General features: G+C 46.7%; 1 protein-coding gene across 11 annotated transcripts in view; it reads left to right on the top strand.

Annotated features, from left to right (window-relative positions):
• The first annotated feature begins 12,688 nt into the window (after positions 1–12,688).
• ANKRD44 (ankyrin repeat domain 44) overlaps positions 12,689–22,492 on the top strand; it is a 137,810-nt gene continuing 128,006 nt past the window's right edge. For all 11 annotated transcript variants that reach the window (XM_069860697.1, XM_069860704.1, XM_069860699.1 and 8 more), the window contains exon 1: positions 12,689–12,777. In XM_069860697.1, the coding sequence (XP_069716798.1) occupies positions 12,751–12,777 (27 nt within the window). In that variant the 5' untranslated portion in view covers positions 12,689–12,750. The remainder of the gene's footprint in view (positions 12,778–22,492) is intronic.

A 22,492-nucleotide genomic window follows, 5' to 3' on the forward strand; every position in this document is an offset into this window, starting at 1 on the left:
TTCCCTTTCCTTTCTAGAACTTGGCTGTGATAAGAATGCTTCTTAGTGTTTCTTTTTGCATATCAGCTAAACTGAGTTGCTGGAGTGAACTCGGGCCATCTGTCCTGATGCTGGAAATGAAAAGTCCAGCCTGCTGTCAGCTATCTTAAGCTGTTAGCAAATCAGCGGTGTGACGTGGAGGACTTAGTAAGGAGTCTCATGCTGAATTGCAGACCATCGTGATTAAAACCACTCTGTCCTACTTGGCATGCTGGTTCAAGATGTTGCTGTTTAGTGGGGAGCATTCTAGTGATACCGGCATAGCATTTCCTATGTCTCTGACAGTATTCTCCTCTCTACTTCCACATAAGTGGTTTTGAATCCATAACATGCTCTTTGGAAAGTTAGTTTCCTGCATAGCCAACACATAAAGTCATGGAATCACTGAGATACTGTCCTGAAATGTGTTGTTTCCTGCACTAAAGGAACTGCAAAGCCTGCTAGGAAGTGCTGCGTGATAGGGGTGTGATTTGTGTAATTTATTGTAAGTGCTAGTTACTTCTGTCGTGGCTGGACTGCAGAGGTAAGATGTTAATGCATTATTAAATCATTATTAGTAGTACACAAACACAGATTTATTTTTAATGTGAAGTAAACAGTCAAAAAAAGGTACCTCCTGGTACATCCACGCTATTTGGTTTTGAGAGATAACGGAATGAACTCTCACCTTACCATTCCCCAAGGATGGAGGTTTGATATTTCTGAACATAGCATTCATCTTCTATACCTGAACATGGGCTCCTTCATGGCACTGTTTTTCTCCCAGCAAGGTGTGTTTTTGTTCTTGCTGTACTCTGGGATTTAGGGAATTGGATGGGAGTAAAGCAGTTGTACCGTAAGCTTAGAAGCTCATTTCTGACCCACTTTATTCTTGTAGCTGTGTCTGTGATTATGTCTGGAGATGTTAGTAGTGACATTATCTGGAGCGCAGCCATTGACCCAATCTTCTGATCTTGCAAGAGGATCAGGGAAGACATCTGCACTCACGCAGAATCTTACAAATGTCCCCAAGGCATCATGCAAGTGCAGGGCCCATCTGTGTGGGCTGAATCCATACATTTTTATCTTGAGACCAGGCACATGTATTGAGCATTATTTATTCCATCCTTTGATTCAAAATATTGTGCAAAACGCATGTATATGAATATACAGTGCCAAAAGGTCTTAAACTATTGTGTTCTGCATATGTAAAGGTTACTGCATGTTATTTTTCAAAAACATACAGCAGATATTCACATCGTATGAGCTCTAAAAAGCTTCTGTGGTGAAAGACAAAGGGATTCAAAGGGATTTGAATAGACTGCAACAAGAGTTACTCAGTCTTGGAGTCATGACTTTCCTCTCAGATACTTTGTTCCAACACACGTAAATAGAGGGTGGGCTCCTCATTTCTTAGAGGGAAAGTTGGATTTAGTTGGAAACGTTTCATATTTTAGTCTGGATCTTTTTTGTATGTCTACTGAAAACTCTCAGTAGCTTTTACCCACAGAGGCTGGATTGTGGTAAGGAACGTGCGAGATGAACTGATGTTGGTGCTGGGTTTCTAAGTCAAAGCAAGGTCATGTGCCACCCAAAAATCCAATACAAATTAAACTGGTCAACCACAGGATCTTCCTGCTCATGGCACTTTCTTCATGGGCTTCACCAGTGCCAGTAAGTCCTGTGGCCTTCCCTGGGATGCATTGTGCAGGTCATAATTTCAGTAACTTCATTGCAGTTAAGGACAGAGTCCTGTCCCTCTGCCCTGTTTCTCTCCAGTCACTATAGGCCTTTAAGAGACACTCCTGATCTAAAGTAAAATCTTTCCCTCCCAGGAACACAACAAGCCCCTGTCAAAACAATCAGTTGTTTATTCTGATGACTGTATGTAATCATTAAAACCAGAACAACCTCTTGGAGAGGTGGAACTTCCATCAAATTATTACAAAATTCTCCTTCCATTACCTTGTTTGGAAATGAAAAGGGGTTGGGGTACAGAATGCTTTGTTTTCATTTTCTTTGGAGACATCCTTATTTGGCATCTGTAAAGCATTTACATTCCCTAGTTCTGGATCAAAGTCCTTTCATGGCTCATGTTACTTATTTCCTCCTTTAACTGAAGCACGGAAAGAAAAATGGATTTTTTCCTCCCTCAGGCTTATAGTATAAACGATTGCAAAAAGTCAAATCCCAGTTTTCAGCCTGGAAGTAGTGACAATGAGGAATAAAACATCTCACGAGGTACGATCTGAAGAACTACCAACACACACTTCAGAATCAGTGCTGTCAGTATTGATTGATACGAGTCTCTATAGCAGTTATGAAACAATGTGAGGTAAAATTTAGTAAAACTAAACTAAGATAACTGTGCTGCTGGGTTGCCTTTGTTCCTCGTGTGCCAAAGGTATGTGCTCTTCAGGGGCAGAACTCTGTTCTCTTCAGCCTGTGTAGTGGCTCGTACAGTTGGCCAAGCATTGGGATACAAACTTCAGTTGGACCAGGCACTAGAAAAGTTGGAAGCAAAACACTGTTTTCTTTTATTGTGTGAGTGGCAGGATGAAATTTGGAGTTGGCAGAATTATTTTCTGTTAGAAGAAGAAGAAGAAACTCCTGTGAATCAGCTATGATGCGTGATCTTGTTTTAAATTTGCAGGAAAGTGTAGATGGTTCTGTTTCTGAATGCAGAGGAAACTCTTTCCAAGTCTGCCCCTCCCATTGATTCTGTGCCCCAAAGAACTTGGTGTTTCTGCTTGTTTTCTGAGCTCTGCTGGCTATTCCTCTGGCTTTCTGCCTTTTGTAGACGCATGGAGCTGAGCCCAATCACCCACTTTCAGCTGCAGACAAGCTTCTAGGCTGTGGCCTGTGACAGTGGATACTAGCTTTCTGCTGTTTCCTTGTATTGCTACAGCAAATGTGTATATAATGGCTATTTCTGATTTATCTTCTAGGAAGAATTGTGACATCTATTGGTTTTAGCATGGCCTGTGATGATCCAACTAGCTTGAGGGCCAGTACGATAGTATATTTATCCTTTGTTCCCTCAGCTTTGTTCTCCTGAAAACCAATCATAAATCCTCATGTGTGTTAGTGTATTCAGATATTTTAATTGGTTTACATCACAGACCTTCATTCTGCAAAGCTCTAATCTAGTGTTCCCTTTTCCTTTTTTTTTTTTAGGGAATTTATAGTACTGCATAGCATGTTTTATATTTAACCACAAAGCAACACGGACTACAGTCTATTAGGCTGATTTCTTTCCATTAGCTTTCATCTAGCAGATGTGATCTTAATCCAGACTTCCAGCATTCCTCCAAAAATAACGTTGCTAACACCCTCTTGTCACATCGTTCTCCCCACAGAGTTCTTGGCCACATAACTTCTCTGATGGAAGGGAAAAAACTCTCCCTTTGGATTATGGGCTAAACCCTAACATCAGAGAGAAAACTACTGCTGCTCCCTCCTTGGTGGCAGCTGCATGTTAGTCACTGTCTGCTTCCACGCCCCTTCTCATTAAACGCAACTTCAAGGATGGGATTTCTTTCTTTGTGTGGCTTGAAAAATGAAATCTCTCGCTGGTGAAAAATATAGTTGAGTTTGGAGAAGGGACTTGCCCAGCAGAACACACTGAGAATGGATTGATAAGGATTTTTGCCTAATTCAGCTTGTGCAACGCTCCTCACCTCCAAGACCGCGACCTTGGAAAACCGACCTGTTTTTTTCTTTCCAGAACTTCTCTGTTTTGGCTGATAGATTTGAACATTGCTGGCCTGCATCCATCGGTGTCCCATCGGCTGTGCCCAGGAACAGACAGAAGTGAAGATTATGCAGGGACTGAGAAGTGAGATGACCCAAGGGCACCAAACTTATATTAAAATAATTATGTTGTCCTGATGCAACTGATATTAAAACTTGGTATTTTGTGATAGCTTGACAGGTCAATGAATTCCATCTTGAGTCTCAAAGTAAAAAAGAGACTTCAAAGCTAGGAACTGCAGGTAGCTATTTGCTGTAGATTATTTAGATGAAGTGAGTGTATAAAGAGAGGCTGGTGTAGTGTCCATTTGAACTATCGATACCTTTCTCATGAGTGTTACTCATTAGGTAAATACAGCTTGTGCAGCTACCCGATGTTGCACTCAGAGGGGTCTGCAGGATGTTTCGGTGTAACTGGAATCTGACCCCCTGGAGACCATTTGCAGAATTCTTTAAAAGTTGGGCATACTTCAAAATCTAAATCAGTGGAAAATGAAGATTTAGATTAAATCGGAGTACTTCAAACCTGATGAATCACTTCAGACCACGAGTGTTGGAAGATACTGCTTTTAAAGTTCAAAGGCTGTTGTCCTGATTAGGGAGGGTAGGGTAGGTAGGATTGGAATACTGAAACTCATATATACTTACACTCTGCACAAGGGAGCCCTAAACATGCTTTTCTTCTGCCTTCTAATTTCTTTCCATGTTTCCCCTAGAAGATTAATGGCACAGGAGATTTAAGATATTGTATATACATCCATAAATGGTTATATACATGGCTGAGAACAGAAAATTTAAATACTGAACTTTCCTCTTGCTAACTTGCCTTTGCTCATCCTTTTTTCCCCACATTTCTTTCTCTCTCTCCTTTTTTAACTCCAGTACCTCAGCACTAGTTGGTAGAGAGTCTGTTTTGGCACGGAGTCCAGACTCCAGAGCCAGGCCAGCAGCTCCGTAGTGTGGTGAAGTGTCCAATGTGGATTTTTTTTCTTGTTGTGTGTAGGGGTTTTTGGAGGGGGTTGATTTCTGTTTTTTATCTGTTGGAAAACTTAAGGCAGAATCAGATAACTTAATATTTTCCAGGAAAGAAGCATAGGAGGAAACCCCCAAACAAACAGGAAAATAACCCTGATGTCTCTGGCCAGCCCTCTATATCCAGTACAAGATAGCAAAAAGTGTAGTTTTTCTCTTCCTCCTTGTCCTGTTGTCACTGCGTCCTCTGAAACTTTGTCCAAAGCCTGTGGAAATCAATGTGTCTTTCTACTGACTTACCTGGTTTCTAGATCGAGCACAAGGCTATGAGACAAATTGCTGAAAATGATGTTTCAGTCTCTTGTCAGGGATGGTAAAAGTATGTGTGTATGTGCCCAGGCCACTCACACGTTGCTTTAAGAACTGAAGTAAGACTAATGCTTATTTATTACTGTCTGAAATCCTCTTTTGCAGAGACTCATTTCTAAACTGGTGTAACCAGAAAGAAGTTGACCCAGCCCAACCTGTCTATTTGTCATCTCTCTTAATTCCTCTCCTGTTTTCAATACCTAGAGCGGGTTACAGTGACATCTGCGAGAGAGGTGCTAGCTAAGACCAGCTGTGAGAACACCTTAACATATGGGAGAGTGTTTGTTCCTTTCAGATTAACACAGCAGATGGCTGCAATAGTTGTATTTTCGGCTTCGAATTCACAGTTTCCAATTGTATCGTATGTCTAAGCCTCTCCATGCATTAACTACACAGCTGTGGAAGTATGATCAAAAGGTGTTTGAAATGAGAGGAGGCCTGTGTCTGGATAAGAGGAGGTGCTGCCAAGGTCTCCTCTTCTCCTCTCTCTCTGCCCCTATCCATGGATTGATTAATTTTGTTTGATTTTTCCACCTTGTGGAAATAAATCATACTAAAACAGAAGGGAGAAGAGTTGGAGAGGGCAGTGATGGGCAGATTGAAGCATCATCTTAGGTGACTGCTTCCCTACCACCTCCTAATCACCCTGAGTGCTGTAGCGGGGCCAGAGGGGGAGATGGTGACAGCAATAATTAGTCTCTTGTAATTTGCTCGCCCAGTCCCTTGCTGTGGCCTGTGTTTGCTCTTCTATTTCCAATTCACACAGCTCTGTATGTTTTTGCTTGTTTCCACCACTGCGGTCTGGTAATAATGCACATACATCACTCTCATCTGGCTCCCACCGAGTCTATAAGGGGGAAGGAGGCACAGCAGGGTCTTTATGTGCTGCTATTAGAGGAGAGGCAACAGGCAGAGACGCGAGGCATGCTAGATATTTGAAGTCATCAGAAATTGTTAAGGATAACAAATGTATCTCCTGCTATTGGTCCAGTCTTTCATTCGTGCTCTACAGTGGTAAATAAACACTGCTAAGGAATATGCTGACTGTACTTTAGCTGTTTTCACAAGGCAGGAGCCAAACACACATCTAGGAAAAATTGTACCCTCCATATGTGAGTGATCATCATGCTTAAATACAGCAGCAGACCCGAGTCTGTAGAGCAAAACAGAGCCGAGCCCTTCGCCTGCCTCTGCTGCTCAGAGCAGGAGCAGGGAGGAGGATGGTGGTACAGACTTTTGGCTGCCTTAAAGTGACCACATCCTGTTAGGCTGTGGAAATATCAGACTAATGCAGAGATCTGTCTATCCGAGATGTAGGAGAGCTTGTCAGGGTCCAGCAGACTAATGCAGAGATCTGTCTATCTGAGATGTAGGAGAGCTTGTCAGGGTCCAGCAGACAATTTACAGACACGGTTGTGTTGCTGCAGGAGGAACAGTGGTGCAGGAGAACTCCTGACCTTGCTCTTGAGCTCTGTCTGTTCACCCGCTTCCTGCCCACATCCAGATTCTCTGTAGTATTTAAGTACAGTACAAATGGATTTATTTCAATGAGGTCACTTTCTTTTCCTCTGGTGCAGCTCCCAGATATTGTTTTCCTGATGCTGCTTGGGAAGTTTAACAACCAAGTCTGTGAGGGCTGAGTAATGTTCAGAGCAGCAGCTGGTGGCCTTCACCTGGGATTCTTCCCCAGCTATCTGAGTTCTGCACCTCGCAGGGTGGGAGAACATCCTCGTACGAGTAGGAAGCCAGGCACCGTGAAACCAGGTTGCTCACTCAGGACCACACAGGAACACTGTGGCACGAGAGAGAACTGATGATGAGTCTCTCAAGTCCTGAGTCAGTGCCCAAACTGAGACCTGCAGTATTACAACTTGTGAAAGCAGCGCGTGAGATCTTAACAAAGGGCAGGTCGGTTATGATGATGGTTAAGTTCTGTTCAAGTCACGTTCTTAAATCTAAGCTGCCTGGGACTTTTGCTGAGCTCAGGTGGCTATAAGAATGCTAAGTGCTTTGCCGACTCAAATTCTGAACGAGGAACTGGCTCATACACGTATGACTGCTCATAGCAAACCGTGTTCATCTCTTTTCAGATGGAACTGGAGGAACTTTGATATTGCTGGGGACAGGGCAAAAAAAAGGAGGGAAAAAAAGGTAGAGGCCTGTTACAGTGGGCCAGCATCCTGTTGTGTTGTGGCCAGAAGATCAAGAGATCTCAGTATGGACAACTGCAAAATATTTGGAGCTGTCCTGTTCTTCCTTACTGTTGGCCAGAAATTGCTTAAGTGCTGAAGTTCAAAGCTTCGTATTCCTATTTTGCTTTTTAAAATATGTAACGGGAGAGTGTTTCAACTGTATGCACAGAATCTTCCAAGGATTGGGCACAGGTCAGTAAGGAACAAATGCACCAGTCATCCTGAGAGGGTTTCTTTCCTCTTCCCTGAAAGAGGCCCAGTGTAGCCCTAGGGCTTTTTCCTTTTCAAATACAGTTTTAATCCAAGACAGCGATGCCTGGCAAGCTCAAGCATATTCTCATTAAGGCTGTTGCACACCTGTTTTGGTGATAATTGTTCATGTCTCAGTATGGAATGTCAACATAATGCTGCAGGTTTGGAAGCTGCAGGTATGACCGTTACTTGAAAAATTAGCTCTGGATACAAACATCTTTGTGCCTCTTCTTCCCAGAAAAGGCAGTTGAGCATAATACGTCTTTCACATGACAACGTGCTATGAAATTACTGTTATGTGCTGGTCAGGGCTAAGAGGTTGTTGAGTATAACAGCTCAGAAAAGAGAGTTGCTTTGCATGGTAAGTCAGACGCCTGTAACATGGTTGTTGCTGCTGTTTTGTGAACAGGAGAGGAGGATGTTGTACTTCCACTGAAGTCTTGGATTCGTTTACTGTGATGGTAATAATTGTAGCACTGTGACTAATCTTGGCAGTGAACACGAATGATACTTTAAATAGATAGTGTAAATATAATTGCAAGGACCTCTCTAAGCTGAGTGCTGCCCTGTTAATATGGGATGGGAATGTTTTTTCTGTTGTCCTGCATGCCCCAGGGGGATCCCTCCCATGGAACAGCATGGTAGATGGTTGGTCTTCCCAGACACCATTCTGTGGGGCCCGGGAAAGAGGAGATGGCACACAACTGTGCTTGTTTGGAACAAAAACCTTTGGAAAAATATTTTAACACTAGGTTGCATCTAGCCCAGTTATCTACTTCCAAGCACTGGGCACCTACTGCTTCAGCAGATTTCTATTCAGATGGCATCCCATCAGCTTGGCTCTCCGACAGGAGGTTGTTGGGGGTCCCAAAGAAGGTATTATGTTTGTACCAGATTCTTAGATCAGAAAATGAGGGGAGCACAAAGCAAACCTGAAAAATCATTTTCCTTACGTAGCCACCAAGTTTAACTGCAGGAAAAATGCTATGATGAATGCTAAGTCCTTGGAAACAGGCCTTTACAATGGAAATAGCAAACCAGACCTTTCCTTATGATGCTGAAAGTTCCTTCCATTTTCCCTCTTAATTTTTTTTTTTTTTTGCTTGCTCTCAGCTAGAAGTGAACTTCTGCTTACTTCTGACCTCTGTGTGTTGAGTGCATGTTTCAACAGATCCTGGGAGTGGACTGTCAGAGCAGAATTTCTGGATTGAATCAGTGAGACGCAGAAAAGGCTCCAGTCTACAGCTCACAGCAGTGCAGCGCTGCCAACTGCCCTTCTTAGCATGTGGTTTGACACAGAACAAATCTGCTGCTGCAAGCATAGTGCTTCTTGGTGTTCTGGCATGGCAAAGACCATAACGGGGGAAGACAGCAAAAACTATCTGAATTAACATGTTCCTAACAGGTACTGGATTCTCTTGCTGCTTTTTCATTTTTTTTTTCTTTAAAACATTGATTTATAGTAACACTAATTTTCCATTAAGACCCCTTTAAAGTAGATAGAGTCAAAATGTTTTTTGACTCATTTATAATGATGCCTCAGAAGCCTGAAACCAACATCTGCTTCCTTCTTGGATTCGTTTAGCTTTCATAGAAGACACTTCCCATTTTTATTAACTACTTAAAGCCACCCCATTCTGTAATCAAGTGTTGAAAATCGCAGTTATATGGGATGTGACACAGGGGGGAGGGACTTGTGGGGAAATACCTGGCCTCTGTGCAACAGGGGAGTGGAAGAGGTGAACTTCAATCCTTTGATCTTTGATTAGGTGTCCTGGGAAAAATGCAATTACCCTCATTACCTTCGATGTGTTTGTAACTGTTGTTGTTGTGCGTTGTGCCAATGATTTTAGTCTAATGACATGCTCTAGGGATTCAGCTCAAGAAAGAATTTACACCTTCACGCTTGTTCCCCCCCACTCACGAGCTTGGCTGGGCAGTCTTGCCGTGGGGACAGATCTGAGGGTGGAATCAAGGTTTCCCCCAGGTGGACAGGAACATAGAATCATAGAATAACCAGGTTGGAAGAGACCCACTGGATCATCGAATCCAACCATTCCTACCAAACACTAAACCATGCCCCTTAGCACCTCGTCCACCTGTGCTTTAAACACCTCCAGGGAAGGTGACTCAACCACCTCCCTGGGCAGCCTGTTCCAGTGCCCAATGACCCTTTCCATGAAAAATTTTTTCCTAATGTCCAGCCTAAATCTCCCCTGGTGGAGCTTGAGGCCATTCCCTCTTGTCCTGTCCCCTATCACTTGGGAGAAGAGGCCAGCTCCCTCCTCTCTATAAGCTCCTTTCAGGATAGAGAGCAATGAGGTCTCCCCTCAGCCTCCTCTTCTCCAGGCTAAACACCCCCAGCTCTCTCAGCCGCTCCTCATAAGGCCTGTTCTCCAGCCCCCTCACCAGCTTTGTTGCTCTTCTCTGGACTCGCTCCAGAGCCTCAACATCCTTCTTGTGGTGACGGGCCCAGAAATGAACACAGGATTCGAGGAGCAGTCTCACCAGTGCCAAGTACAGAGGGAGAATAACCTCCCTGGACCTGCTGGTCACACCATTTCTGATACAAGCCAAGATGCCATTGGCCTTCTTGGCCACCTGGGCCACTGCTGGCTCATGTTCAGTCGCTGTCAACCAACACCCCCAGGTCCCTCTCCTCCAGGCAGTTTTCTAGACAGACTTCTCTTAGTCTGTAGCTGCCCAGGGTTGTTGTGCCCCAAGTGCAGGACCCGGCACTTGGCCTTGTTAAACCTCATGCCATTGGACTCAGCCCAGCGGTCCAGCCTGTTCAGATCCCTTTGCAGAGCCTCCCTACCCTCCAGCAGATCAACACTTCCACCCAGCTTAGTGTCGTCTGCAAACTTGCTAAGGGTGCACTTGATGCCTTCATCCAAGTCATTGATAAAGACATTGAACAGGGCTGGACCCAGCACTGAGCCCTGTGGACACTACTTGTCACTGGCCTCCAGCTGGATTTCACACCATTTCCCACCACTCTCTGGGCCCGGCCATCCAACCAGTTTTCCACCCAGGAGAGTGTGCGCCTGTCCAGGCCAGAGGTGACAGTTTCTCAAGCAGAATGCTGTGAGAAACTGTGTCAAAGACTTTACTGAAGTCCAGGAAGATACATCCACAGCTTTTCCCTCATCCAGCAGCCGAGTCACTTTGTCATAGAAGGCGATCAGGTTAGTTTGGCAAGACCTGCCTTTTGTGAACCCATGTTGACTGGGCCTGATCACCCGGTTCTCTTGCATGTGCTACATGATAGCACTCAAGATCACCTGCTCCATGACTTTCCCTGGCACTGAGGTCGGACTGACAGGCCTGTAGTTTCCTGGGTCCTCCCTGTGACCCTTCTTGTAGATGGGCACAACATCAGCCAGCCTCCAGTCCAGTGGGACTTCCCCAGTCTTCCAGGACTGTTGGAAGATGATGGAAAGGGGTTTGGCCAGCACATCTGCCAGCTCCTTCAATACCCTTGGGTGGATCCCATCCGGTCCCATAGACTTGTGGGTGTCTAGTTGGGCTAGCAAGGCTCTGACCACCTCCTCTTGGATCATGGGAGCCTCATTTTGCTCCTCTAGCTCCTGGGTTTGTACACAGACAGAACAACTTTCTTTACAACTAAAGACTGAGGCAAAGAACCCATTAAGTACCTCAGCCATGGGTACATGGGACGATGCTCACTTTCCTCTGCAGCACGGGGCAGGGACTGCCTGGCTTGCTGGCTTGCTTAAACCCCACTTCTTTTTACCTGCTATGCTGGGCCTTGAAAAGTGAGATAACAGAGTGAGTCTTGAAATACTTGGACTTGTCGGGAGTTACGGGATTCTTGCAAAGCAGCTGTTCAAAGTGAGAGAAAAGACTCGCTGCCCGGTCTGGCCTTCCCTTTGCCAGTTGTGCCAGTCTGATGGAATTTGACAAACGCTTGGCTGCTCTGCGTGTGCACCCAGATGGGAAAGAGGGAAAGGCAAAGGCCTCGGCTTCCCCTTTTCCAGGGGCTTGGGTCCCTCTGCGCGGTGAGGCTGAAGCTCCTGGTTCCTGTGTGAGTGAGTGGGGCGAGTTCCCCCCAGCCTGCAACCAGACGGGGGTCCCGGGCTGCCCGCGCCGGGGCAGGGATGGCCAGAGGGGGACCCTGCCCTCGGCAGCTGGGGTGCGGGGGTCCCGGGAGGGGGTGGGATGGGGTGGAGGTGTCTTTGCCTCCCTCTCTCCCGTCTGCAGCCGGGGTGCGGGACCCCCTCCGGCCGCAGGTGCCCCCGGGGCAGCGCCGCTCAGAGCCTCGGGCTGGGGCTGAGCTGGGCCTGGCTGGAGCTGGGCTTTGCAGGGCTGAGCCGGGGCGGAGCAGGGCTGGGCTGGGGCCTAAGCTTTGCGGGGCTGGGCTGGGGCTGGGCTGGGCCGGGCCGGGCCTGGGCTTTGCGGGCCTGGACTGGGGCTGGCGATGGCGATGGGGCTGGGGCTGGGCTGGACTTTGCGGGGCTGGGGCTGGGCTGGGCTGGGCTAGGCTGGGGCTGGGGCTGGGGATGGCGATGGGGATGGGGATGGGGATGGGGCTGGGGCTGGGCTGGACTTTGCGGGGCTGGGCTGGGGCTGGGGCTGGGGCTGGGGCTGGGGATGGGGATGGGGATGGCGATGGGGCTGGGCTGGGCCGGGCTGGGGCTGGACTAGAGCTGGGGCTGGGCTGGGGATGGCGATGGGGCTGGGGCTGGGCTGGGCCGGGCTGGGGCTGGACTGGGGCTTCGGCTCGGCGGTGCTGGGCAGGGCTGGGGCTGGACTGGGGCTGGGCTGGGCTGGACTGGAACTGGGGCTGGGCTGGGGCTGGGCTGGGGCTGGGCTGGGGCTGGGCTGGGGCTGGACTGGGGCTGGGCTGGGCTGGACTGGAACTGGGGCTGGGCTGGGGCTGGGCTGGGGCTGGGCTGGGGCTGGGCTGGGGCTGGACTGGGCTGGGCTGGGCTGGGCTGGACTGGAACTGGGGCTGGGCTGGGGCTGGACTGGGCTGGGCTGGGCTGGGGCTGGACTGGGGCTGGACTGGAACTGGGGCTGGGCTGGGGCTGGGCGGTGCCTGGCCGGGCTGGGGCTGGGTCTGGGCGGTGCTGGGCTGGGCTGGGCCGGGCTTTGCTGGGCTGGGCCGGCCCCGAGCGGAGCGGCGGCTGCAGCGTCGCGGGTGGCGCTCTCCGAGCCGCATGGGCGCAGGATGGCGGTGCTCAAGCTCGCCGACCAGGTGGGCGGCGCGGGGCGGCGGAGTCCCCACTTTGGGCTGCGGGGTCCCCTCCTTGGGCTGTGGGGTCCCCTCGTTCTGCGGGCCCCCCCCCGCCCTCCGGTCCCCCCCCTTTTTGCTGGTCCCCCCGCTCCCTCCGGCCGCGTCTCCCGTCGCTGGGCTGGAGGGGATGCGGCTCCTTTGGAAAGGCCTCTCGGCTCCTCCTGCCCTTCCCTGGGATCTCTCCCTCCTCTCCTCGCGGTGCCGCACGGATCGATGTGTTTTTTCCCTGGGAAGCTCCGGCTCGGCTGCCGCCGTTGTTCGCAGGCTGCTAGGGGATAAAAAAAACCCAAACCCGCGGTATTAAACGCTTAGATCGCGTTAAATTTAGCGGTGAGCAGACAGCTGTAATCGGCATTAAAGTGCTTATTGTCGCCGGTAGTTAAACGCGTTTAAAAATATTTGGTGAATTGATATTAGGGCTCCTGCATCCTGGTTTATCCCCGTCCCCCACCAACTGTTACGCGCTCCGCGTTCTTTCATCTATTTTTAATGTCGCCTGGTCTGCCCGGGACCTTCCCCTTGGTCCAGACCCCCCAGACCCCCCTGGCTTGGCTCCCGAGCCTTCCTCTGGTCCAAGAAAATCTTCCGCTGCTGCGTAGCGCTTGGAGAAGAGTTTCGGAAGGAAAAAAGGATAAAGCTGCGTCCACGGTCGGAGCATCGCAGTGTGACCTGGCACGGGCTGTGATGTGTTTATGGCCAGTCTCCTGACGTGTCCCTTAAACATCCTCATTGTTAGATGTGCTTTTGACTGGCAAAGAAAATGTTTCACACCATGAGGCTTCGCTACCCTGTTGTGTGCAGACTGTGTCTCATAAAGGAGAAGATTGGGTAGGACCTGCCTATTAAAAACCCAAAGAGCGTGCATTATGCTACAAGGGACCAAGAAAGTATCATTTTTGGTCCTTCTCTCATGTTTAATGAAACCCTTGAATTTACTACCTTTGGAGTTTTTAAACCTTTGCTGAAATCTTGCAGCAAGGATTTCGCTGCGACAGCAGAAGTCAAAGCAGGTATAAGTCAAGTGGATCACATCTTGATGAAGTCTGTATTGCTATAAAAAGCAGTGGTAGCCTGCTGTCTTAGTAGTCTCCATTTTCTTATCTCCTGACAACCCTCAAAGCTGCTTGCAGCTGCCGTTGTGCCCCTGTGGTTGTGCCTGCTTTGGGGATGCTCGAAACGGTGGTGGATACTCGTGGTGGTTCCTCGTCAGGCTGTGGCCTGGAATGTGGTATATCTGATAGTTTTCCTTTGTGGGTGTGTGTCTCATGTCATTTACGAAGGGGTGTGTCAGTCTACTTGTATTGATCTTACCGGGTCTCTTGGTTTTCTTGAGTTTCTTCACCAGATCTTTTTCTTTCACTTCTGAGAGAATGGGGGATGGGGAGGATGTGTTCAAAGCTGACTGTGATGCTTCCTCTTAAACCAAGTGCCTGTTTCTGTGTACTTGGAGCTGTTGCCGGTGGAGTCTTTCCAACATGCAGCCCAAGCAGTTGTAACCGAGGCACTGAGGCTGCTCAGCCTGCAGCAGCAGCTTGGTGTGTGTCAGGCCAAGCTGTCCTTTTAATCTACATCAGGTTCAAAGAGCACTGTCCCCAGGCTGGCCCTCTGGAAGAGACATGGGAGCAGCAGCCCCAAATGCTTATAGGCAGACCCAGACAACAAAACAGAGGTGAAGCTGGGACGAAGGATGATGTGCCTGGGAAGATGTGCGTTCCTGTAATGACTTCTGCCTGTGCTCAAGCTCGCTGGGGCTGCGGGAGCAGGCTCCTTCGAGGTTGCTTCCTGCACTTGAGGATTGAGGCAACTGGTGCTGCGATTAACTTGCAGCGATACAGGAAACTGTTTCCTTTTTCTTCAACACCAGAGGCCACAGCAGTCCATGCGCTTGCAGTCTCCTGCAATAAGAATTCCAGGACGTGGGTCACAGTGTGCAATGCGTACCTGCTGTGGTCAGGACCTGGGCTGCTTTTCGTGCACTGAGTGCACCAAAGTCTGGTTCAGGTCTTGGTTGCGATGATGCTGACACAGAGTGCTCTCCTCTGCCTGTTGTTGTGATTTCTGTACCACATGCTTTCCACTGGATCGCTGACATTCTTGACCAGTGAGGAGAGTTTTGTGTGGGAGAAGATGAGAGAACCCCATGCTGAGAGTTTAAACATATGTTTTTCTAAGTAACCTGTTTCCTCCTCGACTGCATCCTTGGCTTCTCTTGCCAACCGCATCTAACAGCACACGGAGAGTTGGGGCAGATGAGGAATTAATCACACCACTTCTCATACAGGCTTTGAAGATGGACAGACTTTCTTTATTGCTTCTTTTTTGATATTGCCGAAGGGTGCTAAGGCATTTCTGTGCTTAATGTTTCAAAGAGATTATCAATACTTTTGGCTGCATTCATTCTTTAGGCAGGAGAGCTTAGTTTAAGAGTTTAGCATTAGTGCAGGTTAATTGAATTTGCTTCCAGTGATGGTAATTGCTACCTCATCAGTCGGGCCATGAGAACCCTGAAATCATTTAACCACAGGAAGTGTATTCTACCCTCATTTGTTTCTGCATGAATTTCTTCCAGGCCTTCCTTTCTTCAGTAACCCCCTGCTAGCTGTTTTTGAGTGACTAAATGTTAAGCTGAAAACAACCTAAGATAATTCATAAAACTGAAAGGCCTAGGATTGTAATCTTTGTCTGTAATAGTGTGTCTGTGCAGTTGTAAACATTCTGATAGTCTAAATATTTCAATTCTCATATACAAATACTGCAAAACTTACTCTAAATCTTAAAACTTTTATTGATTACTTTGGGTTTTTTTCACCATCTCTGCAGCGCATGTTGGTTACAGCAAGCACACAAATTGCTTTAAGGACTGAAAAAGATTTAGTTTCGATTTTAAGAGTTATTGTTGTGCTGTTCCCCATCCAGTTTATTGATTGTACCTCTTCTGTTTTGGTGTTAGTGTTTTATATTATGTGAGGGTGTAGTTATATGTGATAAAAGCCTTTGCATTTAAGCTGGAGTTCAGAAGGAGCAGAAAACGAGTGCTTCCACAAGTGGGTGGCCAAAGGCTTTTGAGTGTGGGTTGCACTGACATAGCTTGAACCTGACTCTGCGTGTATGACGGGATGAAGCCCTTGCTGTGTGCCCCTCAAGTGCTGTCTGATGGAACCTGCTTGCTGCAGCTCTTCATTCCTCCCTGTTTTTTGGGTTGCTAATCCCTCCTTCTCCTAAGTCTCCTTTCCCCTTTGCCACAGCTCTCTAAGGGTGAAAGTATCGATGTGACTTTTGTGGTTGCTTTTTGAGCAAGAGTCGTTGCCTGGACCCACCTCTCCCCTGCTCTCTGAGAGGCCGCAGGGTACCTCCTGCCACCACTTTCCCCCCACACCGCCTGCAGTTCTTTCCACGGTTTATTCTTCACACTTGCACCATGTAACCTGGTTTCTTGAGAGCTGTTTGTTTGCCCCTTGCAAACTTTTCAAGAGGAAGCCTGTTAGCTTGAGTCCTGCTGAGAGTGCTTTTAATCTTCTGGGTTTCCACTGATGGTTCTGGGTGGCAAACACAGACAATTGCTCCTGTCAGCTCTCTGTTCTGAGGGTAAAATATCTTAAAATGTTTTTCTATGTAAACATCTTTGAGTTAGCTTTTGGAAAATTATTTTGGAAGTATCTAGGTTTCTGTAGCATCTCCATCTCATTTCCAGGCTTGCTTTGCCAGCTGAAGCCCTCCTCGCAGGACTGCCAGCAATGCCCACAGCCTTGCAGGTTGTCTCTGTAGCTAACTCAGTCGTCTTCTCCCTATTTAAAGCCAAAGAAGTCACTCTGTGTGTGACTGTGTTTCATTTGGATGCGAGCTGTCTGCCTGTGCAGGCTGTTACCTTCACACACCTCGGAACAAAGCTGCCCGTCGTGCAGCGTCCGAGGCAGCGATGGTCTCAGTAGGTCCCGCGTGGGGTTGTCCTGCGTGTTGATGGCTGATGTGAGCTCTGCCCTACCTGGCTGTTGATTATTGTTATCCACGTTCACAGGGGAAATGCATCATTCTGGTTTTGAAAGACACTGAGAATGTTTTCTATAAACAAAAATAATACGAGAACTTGCATAGAGGTGAAGCCTCTTTTAAGGGAGCTACTTCTGTGAGATGCAGTGCTTAGTGCTTTTTACATAGAGAAACATTTTAAGATGTTTTACCCTCTGAACAGAATTCAGTGGGAAGCTTGCTGTGGATCTGTGTCAGGCAGAGGCTCTGTCTAACCTTGACCCAGTGCACCTGGGGCTCAAAATTTACCCTGACTTCAGGTCCTATATGTATACAAAGCAACAGAATTATTTGTAGGCAACCCTTACAAGCACACATCTGCATGCACAAGGGTAATGGAGCCCAGATAAATGGTTGATGTGTGCAGTTAGGCTGCTATTAACTGCAAAACCTCATCCTGTCTCCTGGTATTTTGCCTGCTGTCCTTGATTGCTGAGAGTAATGCAGTGTGACTAGAACTGAAAGGACCATTTCTCTCTCTCCCTTTCCCAAATGTTTTACCATATTTGACAGATCTGCGCTGACCATCAGGATCTTTTTTATTATGGTCACAGGGAAACAGCATTTAACAGATGTTTAAATAATTTTAAACAGATGTTAAAGATCATAAAATCGGCTAGGCAGAGGCTGGACTTGAGTCTGAATACACTTAAGACGCAAATGAATGCAATAGTAACAAATAATCTCCTAACAAAACCAATTAAATTTCCATCCGTGGTGTGCTTTAACTTATTTCAGAATAATTCAATTGACAAGACTGTCTGTTATCCTTTCTCTCAGATATGTAAAAGCAGCTGAGAAGATGCCCCTGAATCTGTGGTTAAAAAACAGAAGCAATGAACCTGTGTCCCATTGCTGCAGCCAGCCCATGGGTTAATTTTATGTGACTTTGATGTCCCATGATTCTTGCTAATATTATTGCTAGATAATACCGAGGTGTATATTAATTTGCAGGCTACCGTGTGTTATTGAAAGGGCTCACAGCAAGGAAGAGATAATCCATTTTAGTACAAAGGACTCAGGTAGCCACAAAACAAAGGTAACTGCAGGGAAGGAAGAAGGAGGAGGAATTTACCCATGAGAGTGTTTCTGTCTTATTTCTTGTGAAATAAAAACATGGTTGGACCAAAGTAATTCCCCTGTGGCAACCACTGACTTTCTAGAGCCATGATGTTCCTAGGCACGTCAGGTGTGCTGCAAGATGTGGCTCCGTGCACTTTAAAATAAAACAAAAGCTTTGGGAAAAATGGGATGTACCAGCATACCTGCCCTTATTCAGACGTGTAGGAAAGATTGTCGCTGCTGTCTGGAATAGATGGCACCTGAGCTCTAAGACATAGAATCATTTCAATTGGAAAAGACCTTTAAGATCATTGAGTCCAAGTGTAAACCTAACACAGCCAAGTGCACCACTAAACCATGCCCCTACCTGCCTTTTAAATGCCTCCTGGCTGTGTTCAGAGGAGGGGCATGGAGGAAGCCTTGAGGCCCAAAGAGAGCAAGATACAGGCTTGAAAAGGAAGCAGCTTACTTTTTTTTGTTCATGACTTCTGCAATTAAGTATCGCTTTCTGGTTGTTTTGTAGCTTGTTTGGAGGTAAACAAGTATCAGGAGAATTTCAGGAGTGGTGTAGCATGCTCACATCTATAATAGATATTTCCTTATCAGAGCAAGCCTTCAGAAGCGTGCTGGTTGGTGGTGCTGTAAGGGTTTTGCAGTGGTGGCACCCAGATGCCTGGGCTGATTTGAGGGGTGTGTGCCTGTCACGTTAGGGTGTTAGTTTTCTTAAACTGCAGATGGCATCCAGCAAAACCCACCCTCCTGTGCACGCTTGAGGTGTGGTATTTTAGTCACTGCATGACAAGTGCCTCATGACCTCTTCCTGCTCATCTCTTGAATGAAGATGTGGTTGTCATGACTACATTCAGTAGAGAAATAAGTGTTCCTCCCAGCTTGGACACTTGTGCAACAGCTTGGTTTGGGCAAGGCAATGTTTTTATCTGGATCGTTGCTCGAGGGTGGGCAGGCGATTTCTGTGGCCGAGGAATGACAGTGTCCAAGCAGGAGCTAGCTGGCTGTGGAACACGCTGGCTGCTCACACTGTGGCTCCCCTGGGCACAGCTTGGAGCTGCTGCCGCTCCACTGACAGTCAGTGCCATCAGTCACACACCGGTCTTAGGGGCAAATCTCTGAAAGGCAGCAAAGAAATCTTTTAAGGGTTGTTCCTAGAGGTCTGGGTGTAGCTGATCCTGCTGGTTTGTTGCTGGAGGGGCAGAGGGTCTGGGATGTGGTGCTGACAGGAGGAGATTCCCTGTGCTGGCCCAGTGCTCTCCAATGTGTTCCCCGGAGGAGCCAAGCCAAGCACCTTCCCCTCTTCCTAAAGCTGCCCCTGGGGTCAGCGATCTGAGGCTCTTTGCTTAAGAAACGAGCAGCTTACTCTTTAGAGCTGTTGTTTCAGGCTGTCTGCAGGCTTGGTCAATATTTGTAGAAAATAATTAATGCTTCAGCATGTTATGTTTTTTAGGCTTTTTTATCTTTCAGTGATACTAATACAGGTTCTATTTTGATCAGATGCCTACAGGCACCAGATATTGTAGGTATAAGTCTATTAGGCAGATGTATTCTGATAACAATGACTTTTTTATTTGTGCTTTTCTGCTCAAATGCCCTGCTTCCCATATTGCTGCTGTGTGTGTTGCAGAACATCCAAGTGAGCTGAACTTGCCGGCAGAATACCTCTGTATTTTAACCACTTAGTTTGAATGCATGTTAGCTGAAAAACATTGCATTTTCAGCTGTTTCCGTTTTAAAATTAACAAGGGTTTTTAGTTTTTTTTTCAGAAGTATGTATCTGACAATTGTCACTTTTTTTGTTAGCTGGAAAGCTTGGGCTGGAACGTTCCCACAGCTGCTCTCTGTGGCTTCAGTTTTGTTTTAATTGCTGCGTTAGAAACATGTAGCAGCACGCCGCTGGAGCCCTTCAGCCTGGTGATGAGTGGGAATCAAAGCATTACAAAATTACATTTAAAGAGGGGAAATTATTTTGCAGTTTTATCTGAGGGTTTGAGGTCATCACTGGAGTTTTGAAGGAGTTGGTCAACAAATTACAGCATTTAGTTGTGGCTAGATAATTGTGACATTCTGAAAAAGTATGTGCTTTTTGATGACAGACCATTTGCATGTATTTTGCTTCTAGGGGAAGAAAAAGCCTTTCCTGGCTGCACATGTACAACCAAAAATGCAGGCTGTTTAGTAATGTTTCTGCCATGCAGTGCTGAACCTCCTCGCCTAATGTGGGCTGTGTGGTGGTTGTTTGTACTTCGTGTCATGAACTGGTTTTATGTACGGACATGCATTTTTGTGCTGGAATTAATCGTAATGTCTTCCTTGCTCATTATAAAATGAGTAGTTGGGGAGAATGCCTTGCAAAGCCCCTGCTTCCTCCTTGCAGCTGTGACTGCATCTCCGTGAGGAAGTAAGCAAAACCGTAGTGGTTGGCTTCTGCACGCGGTCTTAACAGATGTACCTGATGGCATCTACTTACTGAGCTAAGGCTTCAGCTTTTTTTGCATAAAGGAGTGGGTTTCTCCTGAAAAACCCTTGTACTAATGGTTTATATATGTGTAGGATTTTTCCAAGGGCCATATGTTGATATCCTTAATGACACAGAAAGTCGCCAAATAATCACTAGTGATGAATAATTTGCTGTTTAAGCATTACTATTTCTATTCTGGCATATTTTGTGATCTCATTATATGACCTGTTTTTTCCCCATCTTACAGTCTTTGTAATTTTACAGATTTAATGCTTGATCAAATATCTTTTGTCCAAACAGAAACTTTTAGCAAAGTACTAGTTTGCTACTGGCTGAGGTGCATACCTCTAAATGATGTCTCTGTAAATGAAGTATTACCAGCAGCAGCGAACAGGTAACTTGAGGAAATTTAACAGTAAAAATGTAAAAATAAAGTATTGCTATCTGCAGTGTACAAGCGGAAGAGAAGACAGCAGTCAGCTGCACAGGCTTTCACATTCTAGATATGATCAAACCCTTTCTGGGAAAGGAAGCTAGTGTGAACATTAGTAAGCTTTTATATGCATTTCATAGAATCATAGAATAACCAGGTTAGAAGAGAACCACTGGATCATCGAGTCCAACCATTCCTATCAAACATTAAACGATCATTAATAATGTAGGCAGCACCATTCATATGGAGCACATAACCTATTTTATCGTAGTGTCATTTTAACATGATAGGCTCCTTGCCTTTCCAAGGCAAAAGAGCTGCAGATTGCCTTCTGAAATCTCATCCTCAGATGGAGTTTTGGTTTTGGCTGCATTGAATCTAGACCAGCTTTGCAGGAATATGAGGAAACTGCTTTGTATTTATAGTAACATGCTTGTAGCAGCACCTGCCTTTCTGTGTTTCTGTGTATAAAGTTCATTTTTCTGTACTTATAATAGACAAAAGTGGCCAGCGTCCTTTTCACTAGTATTTTATTTTCACCTCTTTTAAAATAAGTGTTATTTCTCTCTCCCCCATGCAGTAAGGCAGCACAGCAAAGCTGTGCCCGTTGCTGTTGGGCCTTGCAGGCGACAGGAGGCTGGGTCTGCAAACCACCAACCTGGTGCTGGTGTCTCTGCCCGAGCCAGCCCTCTCGCCCTGTGAGCGGGTGCCAGCAGGGAGCCTGGGATTTTGAAGCGTGAAGCCTGATTTTGCTCAGTGTGACCTTTAGTTGTTTAACATGCTAAGGGTAAAAAATGAGAGAACAAAGGCCTGAAATGCCTCATATTGTCTTTGTGCTTCCAGCTGCTTTAATGTGCTTGCCAGTGCGATGTGCAGCATTTATCTCCAATTTGAAATCAAGTGAGGGACTTATTTAGTCATTGACTCCAGGAACATTTCCAAAGTGCTCGACCAGTCAAGTAAATGCAGCGTGCCAGATCCTGCAACCACTGCCTCCTTTTTAGAGGAGCGGCTTAGGTGAGTGATCCTGCTGCATCCCGCTTGGTGTGAATCAAGCCTAGTATGAGGAAATTTCATTCTTTTAATGTAAACAAGCCCTGATCCTTTGGGTATATGCGTAATCCTGCTCCTCTGCTATAAGATGTAGCCCTGGTTCTGGTGGGGTTTTCTGCAGATGGAGCTCATGGCTTCTGGCTTGGATACCGTTGGCTGGAGGCAGATCTGAGATTCTTCTAAGAAGCTGCCAAGGTGGCTTTAGAGGTGGGAGAGAGGGAGGAGGAGAGGGAAGAATTGCCCTGCAGGGCCAAGATGGAGAGCGTGAGGGATGCTAGGAGGAGGCAGGCAATGTGTTGCTGGTGGCACAGTGCTGCTGCCTGATGGCACTGTCAAGAGAAGGTGGTCATTGCACTGGTTTGCAGTGGGAGAACTGGGATGCGGAAAAGCTCTGTGACTGAGGTCAGGCTGAAAAGGGAGTGGGTGATAGAGCAAGATCCAAATCTTGATTTACCTTTTTCAGTGGCTGATTTACAGCAGTGCCCTTCCTCCTGTTTTAACACTGTTTACTGCATGGGCTGATGCCAATCTTATGATGTTGCAAGATGAGAAATGAACAGTGGCATAGCAGTTTTATGGTGTTTAATTCAATGAACATGTAGTTTATTTAGATATTTGTTCTATAAAGT

Source organism: Phaenicophaeus curvirostris, chromosome 7 (assembly GCF_032191515.1).
Source record: "Phaenicophaeus curvirostris isolate KB17595 chromosome 7, BPBGC_Pcur_1.0, whole genome shotgun sequence".
Lineage (NCBI taxonomy): Eukaryota > Metazoa > Chordata > Aves > Cuculiformes > Cuculidae > Phaenicophaeus > Phaenicophaeus curvirostris.